This window comes from Ostrea edulis, chromosome 9, assembly GCF_947568905.1.
Source record: "Ostrea edulis chromosome 9, xbOstEdul1.1, whole genome shotgun sequence".
Classification (NCBI taxonomy): Eukaryota; Metazoa; Mollusca; class Bivalvia; order Ostreida; family Ostreidae; genus Ostrea; species Ostrea edulis.
The window spans coordinates 67865685-67884664 of NC_079172.1; the positions used below are offsets into that span (position 1 = coordinate 67865685).

Consider the following 18980-nt stretch of genomic DNA (forward strand, 5'->3'; position numbering starts at 1 on the left):
AACCTTTTATCAACATTTATTGTAATGTTAAATTAACAACATCGGCAATCAGCAAAACAGAATGTGACATGAGCAAAGATTATAAAACATGTTTGTGTTTATCATGGGGCTGTTGTCAACTCCGACATACACACTTATGATGGGAATTCAACACGTGACTTAATTACCAGGCTCAACAGAGTAAGAATACACTCAAGTGAAAAATGTAAGACAGCGAGAAGGGAACTCTTTCATAAATAATATTGAATACAAAATTGAGAGCAGGACTAACATGAACCATTGAAACCGCCATACGTGGGATCAGGTACCTAGGAGAGGTAAGCATCCCTGTTAGGGTAAGCATCCCTGTTGACTGGTTACATCTGTCATGTGAGCCCTATATCTTGATAAAGTCTTAATTTTTAAATTTGATCCAATACTTAAAATACTGACAATTATAGGTCTATTTAACATTGCATGCAGAGACTGCATTTTAAACAGGATTGAAAATGTAAATAAGGTATTTATGTGAAATCCTATTTTGGACTCGAGTCTATCCTCAGTTTCTGGATATGGAGCCAGATCACTCATTTTCTCTGTGTCACACGCACACACCATCCCATTCTCAATCATACAACAACAGGATGAATTACGAATTCTGGATTTCTTTATATGAGGGTACTGTTTTCAAGATGCAAGATTTGGGTATGAAAATAATACAAAGACTTATTGCCATTGGAAGAATACTCAGTGGTAAAGGCCAGAATTTCTGAAATACGAATCACATATAATCTGTAGATATGAAGCATGATGAAATAACGCATACTCTCCATTCACAGATCATCAGTATATTATGCTGTGTACAGACTTCTGATGCCTGACAAAGATATAGCAATGAATATCATGTCTCCATAATTAAAGTGAAATTTCCTGCAGATAAAAATCTCATTTCGTCCTTTTTTACAAAGAAGGAATTTACTGTCACATCTTATCTTAATTTCTGATAATTTTGCACAGGATATTAATAAAAAAAAAATTAAAAATACAACAGCATAATACTGTCAGAAGGCCTTGCATTCAAATGCTCGCCTGGGTCCCTTATTCCTAGAGCAACAAATCTTAAGACAATTAAACCCTTTACTACACTACACCACAGGAGAATACTTGAGTTATACGTGTCGACTAGTTGTTCTAGAGAAGGCTTTTAAGGTTTTCTTCTCTTCATTGTCCTAAGTAAAATTTTATAATTACCAACACTGTGGTCCTACAAGAACCCATGATTTGAACCAGCTAGAATCTAATCAACAGCTGAAATCAGCACACTAATCCAAAAAATTGTAGCCTTGTCCTTGAAAAGATTTTTTCTCATACATAAGAACCTATTTTGTCCTTTGGCAACATAAAATTCTCTCATAAGTTTTGCTCAGAGTAGGGGGATAAATAACCTTTCCCTGAAAAGAACATGCCCCATAATTTGAAGAACTGTACTAAAAAATATCAAATATGGTTCAGTGTTTCTGAAGAACAAATAAATAATGTAAAATATTTGAATTTTACGTACAGTACAACGTACACAGAGAGGAATCTAGATATAAAACTTTGATCAGAATATAAAGATCTGATCTAGTTAGTAGCTGAACTTGTGTTACTATATCAGAACTGTGATTTGCATAAATCATTGTCATTTTAACAAATATATTTGAGATTATCATTTTACAATTTTTTCCCAATTCTCTCTCTTCTCATCATGCTCACACATGTATACAAGTCAAACAATCAACCACCTTTCAACAAAAACTTATAAGAATAAAATTATACAGTATGACACATAGCACCAAAAAAGGCATTTCATTCATTAAAACTTTTGATATATCATAATACATGTACAATTTTGGTGTACAAAAGAAATTCCTATGACACTAATCAGCAGAAGAGAACATAAATGACTTCAGTGTATGAACACTGGATGATATGGTGGCCTGGTTGTGGGTCACATTCCTAGCAGGTTGAGCTCCTTTTGTGTCTGGGATGACTTGATGAAAAATAACATGAGCACCAAAGCTCGGAGCTGAACGAGCTAGATGGCAGCACAGTTCCTGCAACACTAGGTGTCAGCACAAAGACACATGACCCCAGCACTGACACCATACCATTAACAGGGAGTAATGTGTCAATCAGTGATGAGTCACCAGATGGCAGCACTGTCAGTGCACCACTAGATGGCAGTACTGGCTCTATAACACTAGAGGTCAGCACCAGGAGAAGAAGGGAGCCCTATGAGAGAAGCTCTGGGTGTACTGGTCACTGTCTGTCCTTACACGACCTTCCTTTGTCCTCTCCACAGTGACCACTGGCATCTGGACCAACTGTACGGGAGACTTGTTGTCCTTTAATGCTTGTGTCAAATTCAAAATCTGCAAACAGAATCAGTCATATGCTACAGTTTAAGAAGTAAATAGCACACAGTTTATTTGCCACTTGAAATAATTTCAGAAAATTTGCATGATTGCAATTGGTTGAAATTGCCCAAATGACTGTATAACTGGATTATGAAACGCAATAGTTAGTCAGTGTGAATGTATGAAGGTTTTCTGTTTCAGAGGTCTAGTCTGAAAAACGCTTTCCTAACCTAGTAAATTTGACTTTGTCCAAAAAACCCAAGTCCAGGTCAGAACACATTCTTGTGTCATAAATAACCAATGCTTCCAATCACCTCATCTTCTGTCGTAAAGATACAGCCTGGGCAAAAATTATATATACCAGGTATATGCTTTTCTCAGATTGACCTTGTCCAAATGACCTTAGACCAAGGGCATGCCTAACCAATAACTACTGAGTAAATTCTGAGTCAAGTATGAGCATCTTATTTCTTCAATTACAAATTAGTAATTAACAGAACATGCACAAAAGAAGAGGACCCTGGGCCACAATGTTCACCAGAGTCACCTTAGCCCTGTTATGTCATCCCATGACATATTTTGACCCCAACATAACTGAACTTGAATTCTTACAACATGGGAATGCTTCAATATTAATATGACTAACTTGGCCTTTCTGTTTTTAAAAGATCTTTAAAGATCCCCCCCCCCCATATATTCATTTCATAAGTAAAATTTGACCTCTGATCTTAGCCCCACTCTACCCCCAGGGTCCATGAAAAAAACCACCTGAATTCAGAACATCTACATATTGATATGCTTTAGTCAAATTTCATTTGGACAATGTTCATTACTTCTGTTGACATAGTAACATACCTGCCCTCTCATCACACCCATCTGTTTGGTGAAAGTTCTCTTGTCAAATCCCTTGTCCGTCTGAAATAAGATTACAAGCACATGTAAATCAAAAACCAGATGAGCTACTGCATGTAGACCTCCCACCATAAAAATGTCATATTTGGTAGTCAAGTGGTTCCTACTTCTGGATAAACTCAAGTATACATTAAAAGAGTACACCAATTAGTTCTTTTAGAAAGTAAGCAACTTCATAGACATAAAAAATACAGTCGATGGACAAAAGCATTCGGAAGTTTGCTCAATTGTGATTCAACCCTCAGCTATTTTCAATTTGTGCTAGGTTTAGAATGTACAAAAGCAACTAGAGAGACGTCATTCTGTCATCTGCAAGTTTAAAAAACACTGAAAATCACTGCTAATGGGTCGGAGATCGAACAAGTTGTGCAATGAGGTGAAAGAAATTATTATAAAATCTGCAATTCATACAGCGAATACAGCAGAATTGGCGACAAAGTTGGTTTACCTAGGTTGACAGTTGTGAGTATTTTGGATGAATTTCACAAGTTGGGTAGAGAAAAAAAATGCTGAGATCAGGCAGTCGAATTTTGTTTACAACACAGGATAGATAAGTCTAAGTTAAGTCATCTCACTAAGCCCAACAGAAAAGACACTTTAACTGATAAAACACACAAACTAAACAAAGGAAGGGGAAGACAATTTAGTGAAAAGACAGTGCATAGAGTTACATGAAGAAGGGTACAGCAAGAGGCGTACAAGGAAAACAATGGTGGTGAAATGTGAAAACTGGAAAAGCAGGTTAAATGGTATCAATAGCGGAAACATCGGGAAAGCAGGTTAAATGGTGTCAAGACCGGAAACATTGGGAAAGTGACCAGGTGTGGAAGAAATGTTTTCTGATGAAAGTCAAGACTGATCGGGACAGATAATCGTGTGTATATATGGAGAAAAGATGCTGAAGCCAACAGTCCTCACTTAGTGTGTGCTCCGTCTAAGAGGAGGATATCATTAATGATCTGAGGGTGTATGTGTTTTGATGGTATGGGAACTATTGTACCTGTAGAATACCGGTAATATAAATGCTCTAAAATACATGGTTACCGTAATAGTTGGTAACAATTCATGGCCAGTAATTGCCAGACATTTTCCCAACAAAGACTATGTTTATCAAGACGATTATATCGCTGTATATAGGGCCCTCATGGTAAAAAAAGAAACTACATGAATGAAAATAAACTGTACAGAATGGCCAGCTAAGTGTGATTGACAATGTTTGGTTGAAAATCAAGAGAGCTGAAAGGGCTCTACACCACTCTAAAGACACGCGATCTCCTGTTTGCAGCCATCAGATGAATATGGGAAAATATCCCCTTGAAATACGTACAGGGTCTCTACGCTTCTATTCCATACAGGATTAAGGAAGTAATCTGTATGAAAGGGAATCTGATAAAATATAAGTTTATAAGTGTCTTCGCTTTTCCGTTTAAATCTTCTGTTTTGAACATAACAATGAAACACCATTTTGAAAATGCCGAATGCTTTTGTCCATTGACTGTACACCAATTTGCAATCATAAAAGCAATATTCATAACAGTGCCTGATGATGGCAATCTAAAAAGTGAGGCTATAAAAAAAATTAACTCTGACCTTGAATAAATCATAGAGGTCATCACAGACATCCTGGACAAAGTTCATATCGGACAGCTGAGGTAGAACCAGTTCCTTGATTTCATCAGAGAATGGAACTTTGGCCTGAGGTAACCAAGCCCAATGATATGGGTCTACAGAACATCAAATATATACAAATATTGCTGATTCTTATAATTTCATTCAAGTTTTAAAAGGAAGTCAGCCATTATAACCATGTAGTACACATCCTTAATCTAATACATGTACAATGTCCTGAAACTTACAGGCTCGCCATTCATCTGGGTGTTTGAATGGGAAGGCAAGGCCGTTGTCAATGGCAGCAATGGATATATCTGGGTTTTCTACAAGGCTCCACTCTGAATCCTAAAAAAAAAACAAATGTTCCCTCCCTTGTTAGGTATCTGTTCCATGAAAATAGACTACAAAATGCATGTGTACTTAAGTTATTTTTTACTACCATTATAAATCTGGAAAATTTTTTTGAGGATTTGTATTTGCAAGGTCAAACAGCTATAATCTGATTTTGTGAATCAAAAAGATTTGATGATTTGTTGTGAAAAGATATGATAAGCATTTTCCAAGAATCTAATCTTATGATTTTAAACTTCTTTTAATTCAATAAACCAGCAAAATTACTGAAAATTTATATACAACAAAAGTATTAAAACCCAGAGTTATGGTACCATTAAGGTCCTATATAAGATACAAACCAATAGTATTTATGCATCTCTACACAGACTGCTTTATACTCAATACTAGAGACCAAACTGACAGAATCTCCACATCTCTACAGAGAGACTGCTTTATACTCAATACTAGAGACCAAACTGACAGAATCTCTACAGAGAGACTGCTTTATATTCAATACTAGAGACCAAGCTGACAGAATCTCCACATCTCTACAGAGAGACTGCTTTATACTCAATACTAGAGACCAAGCTGACAGAATCTCCACATCTCTACACAGACTGCTTTATACTCAATACTAGAGACCAAGCTGACAGAATCTCCACATCTCTACAGAGAGACTGCTTTATACTAAATACTAGAGACCAAACTGACAGAATCTCTACAGAGAGACTGCTTTATACTCAATACTAGAGACCAAACTGACAGAATCTCCACATCTCTACAGAGAGACTGCTTTATACTCAATACTAGAGACCAAGCTGACAGAATCTCCACATCTCTACAGAGAGACTGCTTTATACTCAATACTAGAGACCAAGCTGACAGAATCTCCACATCTCTACAGAGAGACTGCTTTATACTCAATACTAGAGACCAAACTGACAGAATCTCCACATCTCTACAGAGAGACTGCTTTATACTCAATACTAGAGACCAGACTGACAGAATCTCTACAGAGAGACTGCTTTATATTCAATACTAGAGACCAAGCTGACAGAATCTCCACATCTCTACAGAGAGACTGCTTTATATTCAATACTAGAGACCTCTCCATAGAAACTGCTTTATATTTATCTCCCCATGGACACTGGATAGATTGATTATATCTTACTTAACGCCCCTCTCGAGAATTTTTCACTCATATGGAAGCATCCGAGAACACTGGATGCTATACAAACCTCATTATCTCCCTTGGGGGCACTGGATGCCGGTTCATACTTGATTAACCAATTGTCATTTCCCCTATCTGAAAAAAAAAATCAGTATTAATCTGAATACTATCTTAGTATGTCTTCCCTCAACATATAAAAAACAACTCCGTTTTAATATGATTTTATGCCTTTTTCTACGTATTTATTGTTCTTTGTTTTAGTTTGTTTTTTATTGTTTTACATGTAAAGCTCTTTAGGGCAAGTGTCTTAATTAGATAAAGTGCTATATAAATGTATAATAATAATAATAATATATCGGATTTGTCCATCCCTTGGTCACGAATTATGTCCCATCTATATCTATGCATGCATCAATGTCGTGTCCACCACCATCACTAAATGAAAGTCAAAGTGCCAAAAAGATGTTCAATGAAATCTTTTGCAGTGATTCATTTTGAAAATGGTTATCATGAGTCCAGCGGACTCCCTTTGATTACAATAATGACTCCCATGCTAAAATCAATGAGTCCAAATTTCATTATTTCAAACAAACAGCCTGACAATCACAGGTATAAACAAACCAAGTTAAGGAAGAAGCTTAGTGTTGTCACCCCCTTCTAGAGAATGAATATTTCGCTTTTTATTACAAGCCATCATTTGCAGAAAATTCTTGTTCGTAGCTAGTTCATATTGCAAAATAATTTTCAGGTGCTTAAAGTTGAATGATGGAAGTTTTTATTCCTAGCTACTTTGTTCATGCCATTTAGGTTTTTTTTGTTCTGTGCAAATGCTGCAATAAATAATTTTTTCTCCATTTTCTTCATTTTTCTCAAATCTTAGCCAAGAATAAAGTGTAAGTCATTTTTTATGACATTTTTTTCACCTTTCGAATTTTCTTAACCTCTACTTCGTTTTCAGGACTGACGTTTGATTTCGGGGACTCCGCGTTTGTTTTTTACCCGTATATAGTTACTGACAATATTATCATTCACATCACTTTACAAAACTGTTGTTAACTTTCCTTGATTAGGAAGTTTTAAAACTTAAAAAAAAAATCGATGGAATCGGATTATATGCGAGGAAATTCTAGTTCCCAGTTTTGTTTACCCGCCGTAATGCCTTATATATCATTTGGTTTCATTGGTTAATGCAATGCGAGTTGACCAATGAAATATCAATATTCTTAATTCGGAATACCTCGGGTGTGTAGTACGTTCTGGAGCTTAGATTTCATACTAATTACCGGGGGGAAATGAAAACATTTTCATATAATTTCGAATGTTCATGCGTCCGCCGGGATGCACAGTTATTGAAATCATGCGTCCTGAGCAAATTCAATGCGTAATTTACGCAGGACGCACGCCAAAATGAATCACTGCTTTTGTATGTTGTTCTTCATAACTCAAAGGTTTGTAAAAATATTCTAGGTGAGTCACCAAGGTCAAAGTCACAGGACAATGTAGGTGTTGAAATCTATGTCAAGGTCACATATTTGCTCTCTTAGCTAGGAGTTACTTCAAAGTTTATCAAATCACTTCCCGCTGCCTAATGGTGTGATAAGGGTCTTAATTGACGGTTTGGTCACTAATGTCAAGGTCACTGGGTGATAAGCTGTGGAGATTGTGTTCAAGTTCTACCTTAAAAATACTTCTGCGAATCAAGTTCAGCATAGCAGCATCCTTAATACAGTGTCCTGTACAATCAGATTCTAGTCCAGCTGACACATTAATCTGGTGTACAGATTCAGCACTGCTTGCTGCTTTTATATGACAATAATACTAGCTCAGTCTTTTTTTTCCTTTCCTTTTGTTTTAAAGCATTCTCCATAATCAAGTAAAAAAAATTAATTCCATAGAATTTCTTTACCTGTGTTTCTAATTATATAATCTAAAACGACTAGTCTTTCAAACAAATGCTGCAGTTTTGTTGCCGTAGAAACAGGTAAGTCCTCACTATCAAATTTCCTCAGCCAAAAGTCTGCATCTTTGAAACCATTTACAAACAGCTGGAAAGACCCTGTCTGTAACAGAAACATGGAATTATACATCATGTGACACAACATTGAATTATATACATCATGTGACAAACACTGAATTACACATCATGTGACACAAACACGGAATTATATATCATGTGACACATACACAAAATTTTACATCATGTGACACATACACAGAATCAGAATTATATATCATGTGACACAAACACAGAATTATACATCATGTGACAAACACAGAATTATACATCATGTGATAAACACAGAATTATACATCATGTGACACAAACACTGAATTATACATCATGTGACACAAACACTGAATTATACATCATGTGACACAAACACTGAATTATACATGTGACAAACACTGAATTATACATGTGACAAACACTGAGTTATTCATCATGTGACAAACACTGAATTATACATCATGTGACACAAACACTGAATTATGCATCATGTTACACAACACTGAATGTAACACAAACATGGAATTACACATCATGTGACACAAACACTGAATGATATGAAGCACAATCTTCAATCCTTATCAATATCAAAGAACTTCACAGAACTATATAAATCATATTCATTCTTCTTCTTTTTTTTTCAAATTCAAAGGAAAAGAATTAGTGGAGAAATTCAAGTAAAAATAGAAATAAATCCCAAAAGTTATGCCTCGACGATTTTCTCATTTGCTCGGGTTTGACAGCCTTTCCAATATGACATCACACTGTACATACAGCTCTTATGTCATAGACTACTATGAAACGTAACATATTTAAGCAGACTATGATGTCACAGTTAGTATTAACTATGACAGCCGCTGTTAAATAACATAGACATCAACAACAACAAAAAATTCTTCATGTACTTTCCATGAGTTGACCTTATAAAATTATAGCTCTAATAATTATCCTTGATAGAAATTCTTACCTTGGGAGGTAAACCCAGTCGATGAAATTTTTTACCAACGGCGGGGACTTTTGTCATAATACTGTGTTTGGTTCGGGATTTAGCTCGGTCTATTGCATTGTAGTTAAAAGTATCACTTCCTAGTTTTACAACCTAGAAAAAAATCCAAAATTACAAGCATTCATTGGTACATACACAAAAACAGGAATTTCTAGTGCTATTAAAGTGTTCATTATGATTGATTGTATATTGTTTAACATCCCTCTTAAGAATCTTTCACTCATATGGAGACTGCAAAATTTAAGTCTATGCTCGGCGGTTACGGCCTTTTAGCAGGGAGGGATCATTATAGTGCCACACCTCCTGTGACATGGGACTTCAGTTTTTGCGGTCTCATCCGAAGGACCGCCCCATTTAGTTGCCTCTTACAACAAGCAAGGGGTACTGAAGACCTACTCTAACCCGGATCATGTTCTGTACTCAGTCGACAGAGTACAGACCTATTATTACTAACGCCCTGAACAGAATTCATCCAGTCAGGTGTACCGTCTAAATACTGAAATCCTTCCCCCCGGAACAGAGTCAAACTTTGGTTCTGGTTGTTAGAAACAAAATAGATGACTCAAAATAAAAGTCTCAGAAGTATGAACTCACAATTTTACTTTATCTTAAACAAAAGCGGCCAGGTCGCAGAATAAAGTACTTGCTTATAAAACTATAAAGATTTAAAACCCTGTCCATGGTACCATGATACAATCAGGCTGCACATCAAATTTCTGATCTCTCCAAACTTATCAATTTAGTATGATCACTAATAAATTGTATCAAAAATGACACCTAATTCTAATTTCAGTAATGAAAATCAAACTTTCTATACAACATATCATAAAGGATAAAAGCATGTGATGATATGACAGTTATAACTCAATGCATGACCCAATTTCTTTGTATTTCACATGGGGCATCTTACGCATGTTAAGAGGAACTTTTAATCTGGTCAGGTTGCACAGTTCAATATCTGTAAATTAGACACTGGACTGTTAAACCCGACAACCTAAAGTGAATTTGATGAAATGAAATCCTCTCATGACAATGTAATATTATTAAAAACTTGGCAAGAAAAGATCTTGCACATATATCTAGTTTAAACTAGCACCCTTATTTCACACAAAAATTACAGTCCGTATCTCTTATTTAACTTCTGCATTTGGTACAATATTGATTTGTTTTATTTTAGTATTTGGTAGTACACTATTGATTTGTTTTATTTTAGTATTTGGTAGTACTATATTGATTTGTCTTACTTTAGTATTTGGTAGTACTATATTGAGCTGTCTTACTTTAGTATTTGGTAGTACTATATTGAGCTGTCTTATTTTAGTATTTGGTAGTACTATATTGATTTGTCTTACTTTAGTATTTGGTAGTACTATATTGAGCTGTCTTACTTTAGTATTTGGTAGTACTATATTGATTTGTCATTCTTACTTTAGTATTTGGTAGTACTACTGTATTGATTTGTCATTCTTACTTTAGTATTTGGTACTATATTGAGCTGTAGTTTGCGGTCCACCAGACTTGCCCCAGCCTCCGATAAGTATCCTTGATTTGGCACCAGACAACTCCTCCCAAAACAACAGGGACAGCACAATTTGTGCATCCATTTGGTCCATTTTGGATTCAATATTCCATAAGGCTCCTCATCCTTTGGTTTAAATACACCAATGATTTTCTGTAAAGATGAAACGTCTTTTATAAAGTATATTCTCTATCTCAACCATAATTCTTTTGACTGATTGTTATTCAGATCTAGCAAAGTTATCAAAGACAAAATTGCATTAAACTCCAGTTACAATGTTGCATCCAAGTTTCATTTCAAAATATTGATTCAGACCAAATGACTTCCAATAATGACAATATGGGAAGTCAAAGGTGTTCACTGCTTTGCACTTGGGGGGGGGGGGGGGGGGGGGGGGGGGGGGGGGGGGGGCAATCACAGGCACAGATTTAAAACAAATAAAAATAGATGTGATACACCATCAATCATGGTCCAGGTTTCAGTCAGCATGACAATCTGGCTTTGCGAGTTTAATTGACACCACAGTATGCTCCGTACCACATGTCAGAAATTCGGCACTACACCCACTCATTATCGCTAGCATGTTGTCTTTTCTTACCAGTAATGCAGTTTACCGATATTGATAACATCTAAGCACAGTTTAATCGAGTTGTTAAATAAAATTTTTTTTTTTTTTTTTTTTTACACTTTTGATATGTTTGGTTTTTAAACTGAAATAAAAGACTGAACATTTGAATCAAATGCACACATCAATACTTCGCCACAAGTTACGTCCCTTGTCTGCTATTTTGTGGTGAAAAAGGTCTTATTTCTCTATGTTGGCCTTTGTAATTTTCTAATCTATAATTTTGGCATAATGTTATTTTTTCATTAATTGCATTCAACTACAATAATGCCCTAGGGTGGGAAAACCCATAAACTTCTATGGAATCTTAATAATTAGCTATAATTCCGCGTTGTAACGTCCTATTACATCGGGTAGAGTAAAGAAGGAAGACTAGCTATTCACCGATTGACATTTGGCTGACTCTACAAAGGGGAACATTATGATTAAAGTTAGTAGTTGATAGGTTAAAAAATTTCCGACAACAAAGTTTTTCACTTGGCCATGTGAAAGTTTACATGTATACAAAGGGCTAGTGAGATACAATTTAATGTCCATCCCTGAGGGGCTGGGATGACCCCGGGGCACTTGCCAATCAAAATACTTTAGTTAATACATCTTGATATGTGCAGCAGGAATTTATATATAGTTCTGGGGTCAGGACCTCAATTGTTTTAAATATATTTCAACAATCATAAATATGGTTTGGGATAACCCCAGGGCCTTTGCCCAACAGAATACTCATTTGCATCTTGCAATATGCAGCAAGAAAATATGTGGTAAAGGGTATGTTATGTGGTAATCATTGTCGCTTCTTTGCTTAATTTACACAAGAAAGACGGAGAGTATATATCTAAAGACAAACACTTGTGAGTGTGTATTACTGTCTTATGATTGCATCCAGTTTTGATCCTAGTAGAGTTTGTTCTGAGATATATGTTGACTTGTAATCTGAGAAGGATTGCACAAGCCCCATCCCCAGGAGAGGGGGTGTTCTCATCTGCATCCTCAAAAATAAAATTCCCTTAAATAAGAAATGGGTACTAGTGACATTTAAACCTTTGATAAAAACCCTGCATTTACTAATTTGAAGTTTAACCTGTGGGGTAAACTTTTCAAACACCACTGATCACGCACACCATCTTACTCGATGAAGACACACACCAGCACTTGGCAGATTATTTTCCTGACAATCCTACAGAGAGACTTACGCCTTTCCTATCCTTAACAAAGTAACAGCCGCTCGTCCCTTTAGCACTGAGCTCTGGCCGTACACCAGTGGCTATAGCCATCTCAGATTCCCACACTATCCCCTGATAGTCCATGTCCCGAGGGAAATAATTTCCGTACTGCGTCTCATACTGCAAGCTGTCCGTGGGACACACCGCTCCGTGAGGCGGAGACTCCTCTTTTTCCACAATCTGAATTTCATCACAGTCCGTCATCTTCCAATGCTGCAGCACTCTAACATGTATATATACTAATCAGTGGTGAAAGGATGGTTTAATGTTCAACTTGCATCTATGAAGATGTGCAATAGTTAAATATTTGTTGTTAATATCAGTTTCCTCTGGCTGTAAGTTATCCTCTCATCACGACATGTATGTAGTTCCGGTGGATAGTAACAGCATACTCACAGGATGTAGAAGATTCGGCGGGAGCAGAATTTTTCTACTTTCGCTTTCAGTTGATACGTGGACATGTTTTTCTTTTCACATTGATTGGGCAAGGAATTCAAGATCTTTAGGTCATCTGTCAAAAAGTCGTGTGACACAAGCAGCACTGTTTAAAATGGTGACATGCAACGTAACAATTACGAAGTCTATTTGTTTTTCTATCCTGAATCTGATATATCCGGTACATCCCTGACGTAGCACTTCCGTATTAATCTACTATCTTGGTGCAGATGATCTAAATTGTCACTTGTTTCCTTTTTTGCATCGATGTCACCACGAGCACACGTTATTGACGTGGCCTCGAAATGTAAGGGAGATTACTCTAATAAGCCATTTTTCTCTCTCTTGGGGTCGTCTCAAAATTGGAAAAACTCTGATATTTTTTTTTTTATTCTGAGGGATGTGGAAAAAATAACATGTAGACCTAGACAGAGACGTAAACCCTGTCATTTACGTCTCTGGTAATACACAAAATAATAAGGGGGGGGGGGTATGTTTTTCCCACTGAAAGCTGTTTGTGGTGGTTCTATGCATTTGAATGGATCAGAGAAAAACAAAAAATAAGTGTGGTTTCGGTGTTGTTATCTGGGGCCAATCCAAAAATATTTCAAACGAGAGTGGGAGTGTTGCAACCTAAGTTTGAACACCTCCCCCCCCCCCCCCCCCCCCCCCCCCCCCCCCCCTCCCCCCACTGGGAAGGGGGGGGGGAATTGAAGACCCCAAACAGGTCATTTTTTTTGGAAAATCTTCAACCAAGGAGGGAGAGAGGGGGAGTTGCAACCCCCATATCCCCTCTTAATCCACCTATTTATTTACATACCACCACATCCCCTCTCAACCCACCTATAACCTACATGTATTTATTTACATACCACCATATCCCCTCTCAACCCACCTATAACATATTTATTTACATACTACCATACCCCCTCCCAAAACACCCATAATCTATATTACATAAGTATTCACCCATAATCAATATATTTACATAATTATCCACCCATAATTTAAATATTTACATAATAATTAACCCATAATCTATCTATTAACATAATTATCCACCCATAATCTATCTATTTACATAATTATCCACCCATAATCTATATATTTACATAATATCTGATCTCATATAACAAATCAATTAAATTTTGCTAAGCATATTGGTATTGCAAAAAACCATGTACATTCATAGCACATATATATTCACTAATTTAATTAAATGATCTGCAATCTTCAATTCCTCAAATTGAAATATAAATAGTTTGATAAAATTCAAGAAACAAAACACGTTTTCAAAATGTTCTAAAAATAATCTTGGAAGTTTAAAGAAAATGTAATTTTCTGTTGTAACTTTAGATTTCAAAAGACAAAACAATACACAATGTGCACACAAACTTTATGATAAAATAATTGAAACACATTGTCAGAATTGTGGAAGTTATAAGTTAACTTGTGCACTGTTTATACACTTTATTCAAGTCAGAAAATAATATGCAATGCCAGGTCATATTGATTTATTTACAATATAACGGAGAAAATGCCAAAATACGCACACAAACAGTCAGTTAGCTCACCAAATTAATTTCAGAGGAAAGAAAGTCACAGCACAAGTTGATAATTAACTTGTTCTTTTATTATTTTGCGTTGTTTACTCACATAATTATTCATAATTAATATTATATAAATTGAAATTCTGAGAAATATGTCATCTATGACCTAAAAAATAAATAGGATTCTCCCTCATTCAATGCCAAAGAAGTACACAAACTGTGATCATCATCAGTTTTATGGTTCTTTTTTCATCTTGCCCACAAGCATGACCAGCTTACACAGACATACACACTGGCAATGTTAGATCCCCTTTGCTACTAGTTGTGCGAGGGGATAAAGATTTAAATTGACAATGTGTATGCTCTAGATTAAGGTGTATGTTTTAAATGCACTTGAGATGTATCATAGGTTACATCATGAAATCAGAATACTGTGAAATCATTTGCCAGCACATCTAAAACATTTTTTCCCTTCATTTTCTAATTAGCAAATGAAAAATAATGGTTTGAAATTTGAGAGCAAGAAGCTTCTTAGTAACCTTAGTAACCAAATATATATATATCAAAACAAGCTACCCATGACATAATGCAGAGAGAGATCACAATTGATGAATTGAAAAGATCCATTAAAAAGTTGAAAAAAAGTCTCCAGGTCCCGACAACATCACCAATGAGATGTTACAACACCTTCGTAACTCAGCACTGAAAACACTGCTTGATATCTTCAATCTAAGTTGGATTCGGGGACAAGTACCACAATGTTGGAAAGATGCTATAATGATGCCAATACTAAAGAGAGGAAAGAACAAGTCAAAAGCTTCCAGCCACCGCCCTATAAGCCTAACAAACAGTTGCTGTAAACTGATAGAACGTATAATCAACAAGCACATGCAAGTCTATTTAGAATCAGAGAAGATCATTGGACATGAACAAGCAGGCTTTAAACAATACAAAAGTACAGAAGACCAGACAACACATCTAGTACAGGTTATTGAAGATGCCTTCCAAGCCAAAAAAGTAACACTTGCTGTATTCATAGATCTACAAAAGGCCTTTGATAAAGTATGGAAAGATGGACTACTAGTGAAATTCCTCAGATCCGGAATCGGTGGTAGAATGTACAAATGGATCAAATCGTATTTGAACAACAGAAAAGCCAGAGTTTTGGTTGATGGACAGTGTGGAAAGAAAGTCCTTCTACAACAAGGGGTTCCACAGGGAGGAGTACTCCCTCCGACCCTTTTTATCCTCTATATGAACGATCTTGTTCAACAGCTACCAAAAGGTGTATGCACAGCCCTTTATGCAGACGATCTTGTTCTCCGGTGCTCAGAGGAATATACAAATACAGCAAAATACACAATACAAACTGCTTTAGACAGGGTAGTGACATGGTGACTGCTATAGACAGGGTAGTGACATGGTGACTGCTTTAGACAGGGTAGTGACATGGTGACTGCTTTAGACAGGGTAGTGACATGGGCTGAGCAATGGTGTGTTACAATCAACAGAGAAAAAACAACTGGAACTCTGTTCTCACTCTCCCAGAAAAACCAATCTGTACAGCTTAAACTGGGAAGCACATCACTAGAGATTGAAGACCAACAAACATATCTTGGAGTAACCTTTGATAAAAGAATGACATGGAAGCAGCATATAACATCAGCTGAAGCAAAAGCAAGAAGAAAACTAAGCATCATGAGGAAATTGGCAGGAACAAATTGGGGTGCCAATGAAAAAATATTAAAATCAGTTTACCAGGGGAATGTTCGTCCACATCTCAAATATAGATCTACCTCATGGATGACAGCAGCAAAAATCCACCTACAGACCTTATACAAAGTACAGAACCAGGCACTACGAATCATCACAGGTGCCATGAAGTCAACCACAATACATAGTATGGAGGAGATAACGAACATAACTCCGCTAAGTAAGAGAAGGGAGTGCAATGCAATGTTACAAGCCGCAAAATACTGCTGTACTGAAGATCACCCAATGAATAATAGACTAACGCAACTCTCATCAGGCAGACTGACAAGATCAAGTTTTGTATTAGAGACAAGAGCTTTACAAAGAGAACATCATGAATCGCTACCAAAACAAGTCAAACCTATAGCCTTTTCTGTAAATGACTACCCTACTGAAGATAAACTGAGAAATGTCAGCATTCAGACATCAGTACCAAACATCACATCCAAAGATGAACAATCTGATATTGTAAAGAAAACTCACACTATGACCATGCTAGAAGAACAGTACCCCTCTGAATTTTGGATAAGAGTATTCACGGACAGATCAGCCAAAAAATGCAATAAAAAACGGAGGGGCTGGTATATACATCCAATATCCAAATGGAGAGCTACAATCTGAAGCAATACCAACAGCTTGCATTGTTCCAACTACAAAGCTGAAGAAAAAGCCATCAGACATGCTGCACATACCATCACAGACAAAGTCAATATCACAACTCCAGTTGTTTTCCTTACAAATGCTCTGTCTGTATTACAGGCCTTGACAAACAACAACCTACCATTACTAGAACAGGCACTATTTAACATTCAAAGTCGCATAACAGTGCTACAATGGATCCCTTCGCACTGTGGAGTCTATGGTAATGAACAAGCTGACATTCTCACAAAACAAGGTGCTGGACAACAACAGGAGGAATACCCAGTCTGCCTTGCAGAGATGAAAACCATAATCAAATATCTGTACAGAAAATCCAAACATCAAGACAGTTACCACCATCTGCTGAGACCTGAACAAACCGTCATATTCAGACTGAGGACAGGACACAATAGACTAAACAAACATCTGAACAGAGTGATGAAAGTGGTACCATCCCCAATGTGTCCCTGTGGTGAGGCAGAACAAGATACAACACATATTCTACAGACATGCAAGAACCATCAGGCATTGAGACAAGGATATGGCCATTACCAACAACCATCCAGGAAAAGCTATTTGGAACAGTGGAGGACTTACAGAAGACCACCAGATTCGTAGAGGAAGCAGAAATCCAAGTGTAGAGGCGAACGACAAGAAGAAGAAGACCAAATATACTACTCCTTAGTTACCAATGACACAACTCCTTAGTGACAGAAGATACTCCTTAGTAACCAATGATACAACTCCTTATTAGTGACAGAAGATACTCCTTAGTAACCAATGATACAACTCCTTAGTGACAGAAGATACTACTCCATCGTAACCAATGATACAGCTCCTTAGTGACAGAAGATACTCCTTAGTAACCTATAACTCCTTAGTAATGAATAATACAATTCCTTAGTGACAGAAGATACTATTCCTTAGTGACAGATTTTGGAGATAACAAGAACTGTCCTAATGGGACTAATACCCCCCGCGGGGCATATAAGATGATGTGAAATATTTAATGCAAGCACATTGGATATTTTCACATTATCTACAGGGCAATCAATGTGAATGCAGAAGTGTATATTCTACAGTACAGCAGTACATGAAATATTAAAAATATGCTTAATATAAACAATGAATACTATTTGGCACATTTTAGGCTGTATGATTGCAAATCCCTGGTCAACTCTTCTAGTCTTTAGTTTATATTCACTTTGTTAAAGATCATTATGTTATGCCAACTTTACTTTGTCATTGATTTTGTCAGTAAATAAATGACATTAGCTCAAATATTGGTATTATTGTAATCTTTTCCACTGGTATAACAACTCTAAGTAGCTGCAATAAAGGCAGTTTACTATGAATCCCATTGCCAGGGATAGTTGAGATTATAAATACTATCTGACAAATAAGTATTCAACACACATGAGCCACTTTATGTTTTACCGAGAAGTCACAAGATTGCAGATACAGTATGTGGATGCCAAACCCGAAAATGTCCGTAACTTCCATAACTGTTAAAATATTTCAATGAAAATAGAAGATGCACAACTACATTATATATATAAGATGAGAATAAAGTTTGAATCAAATCTGTTCAACGGTATTAGAATTAAACTCTGGACAAAGTGCGCAACCCCCAAAATGAAAAGAAAATGTGCGTAACTTCTTTAACTGTTAAAATATTTCAATGAAAATAGGAGAAGCACAACTACATAATATATAGAAGATGTGCATAAAGTTTGAATGAAATATGTCCAGCGGTATTAGAAATAAACTTCGGACAAATTGCGTCTACGGACAGATGGACGGACAGACGGACAAAGTGAT

The 18980-nt window shown here is 36.4% G+C and overlaps 1 protein-coding gene across 2 annotated transcripts in view; it reads right to left on the reverse strand.

The window, feature by feature from the left end:
* The window catches only part of LOC125657549 (phosphatidylinositol 4-kinase type 2-alpha-like), a 23776-nt gene continuing 4796 nt past the window's right edge, over window positions 1–18980 (reverse strand). Inside the window, exons 1-9 of one of the 2 annotated variants that reach the window (XM_048888195.2) lie at window positions 12754–13558; window positions 10891–11091; window positions 9381–9512; window positions 8312–8465; window positions 6473–6540; window positions 5147–5246; window positions 4881–5014; window positions 3234–3293; window positions 1–2393 (exon numbers count right to left, since the gene is read on the reverse strand). In XM_048888195.2, coding sequence (XP_048744152.1) covers window positions 2229–2393; window positions 3234–3293; window positions 4881–5014; window positions 5147–5246; window positions 6473–6540; window positions 8312–8465; window positions 9381–9512; window positions 10891–11091; window positions 12754–12987 — 1248 coding nt within the window. In that variant the 5' untranslated portion in view covers window positions 12988–13558 and the 3' untranslated portion in view covers window positions 1–2228. Of the gene's footprint in view, window positions 2394–3233; window positions 3294–4880; window positions 5015–5146; window positions 5247–6472; window positions 6541–8311; window positions 8466–9380; window positions 9513–10890; window positions 11092–12753; window positions 13559–18980 lie in introns of those variants that run through there. The other variant, XM_048888194.2, reaches the window with a different exon arrangement.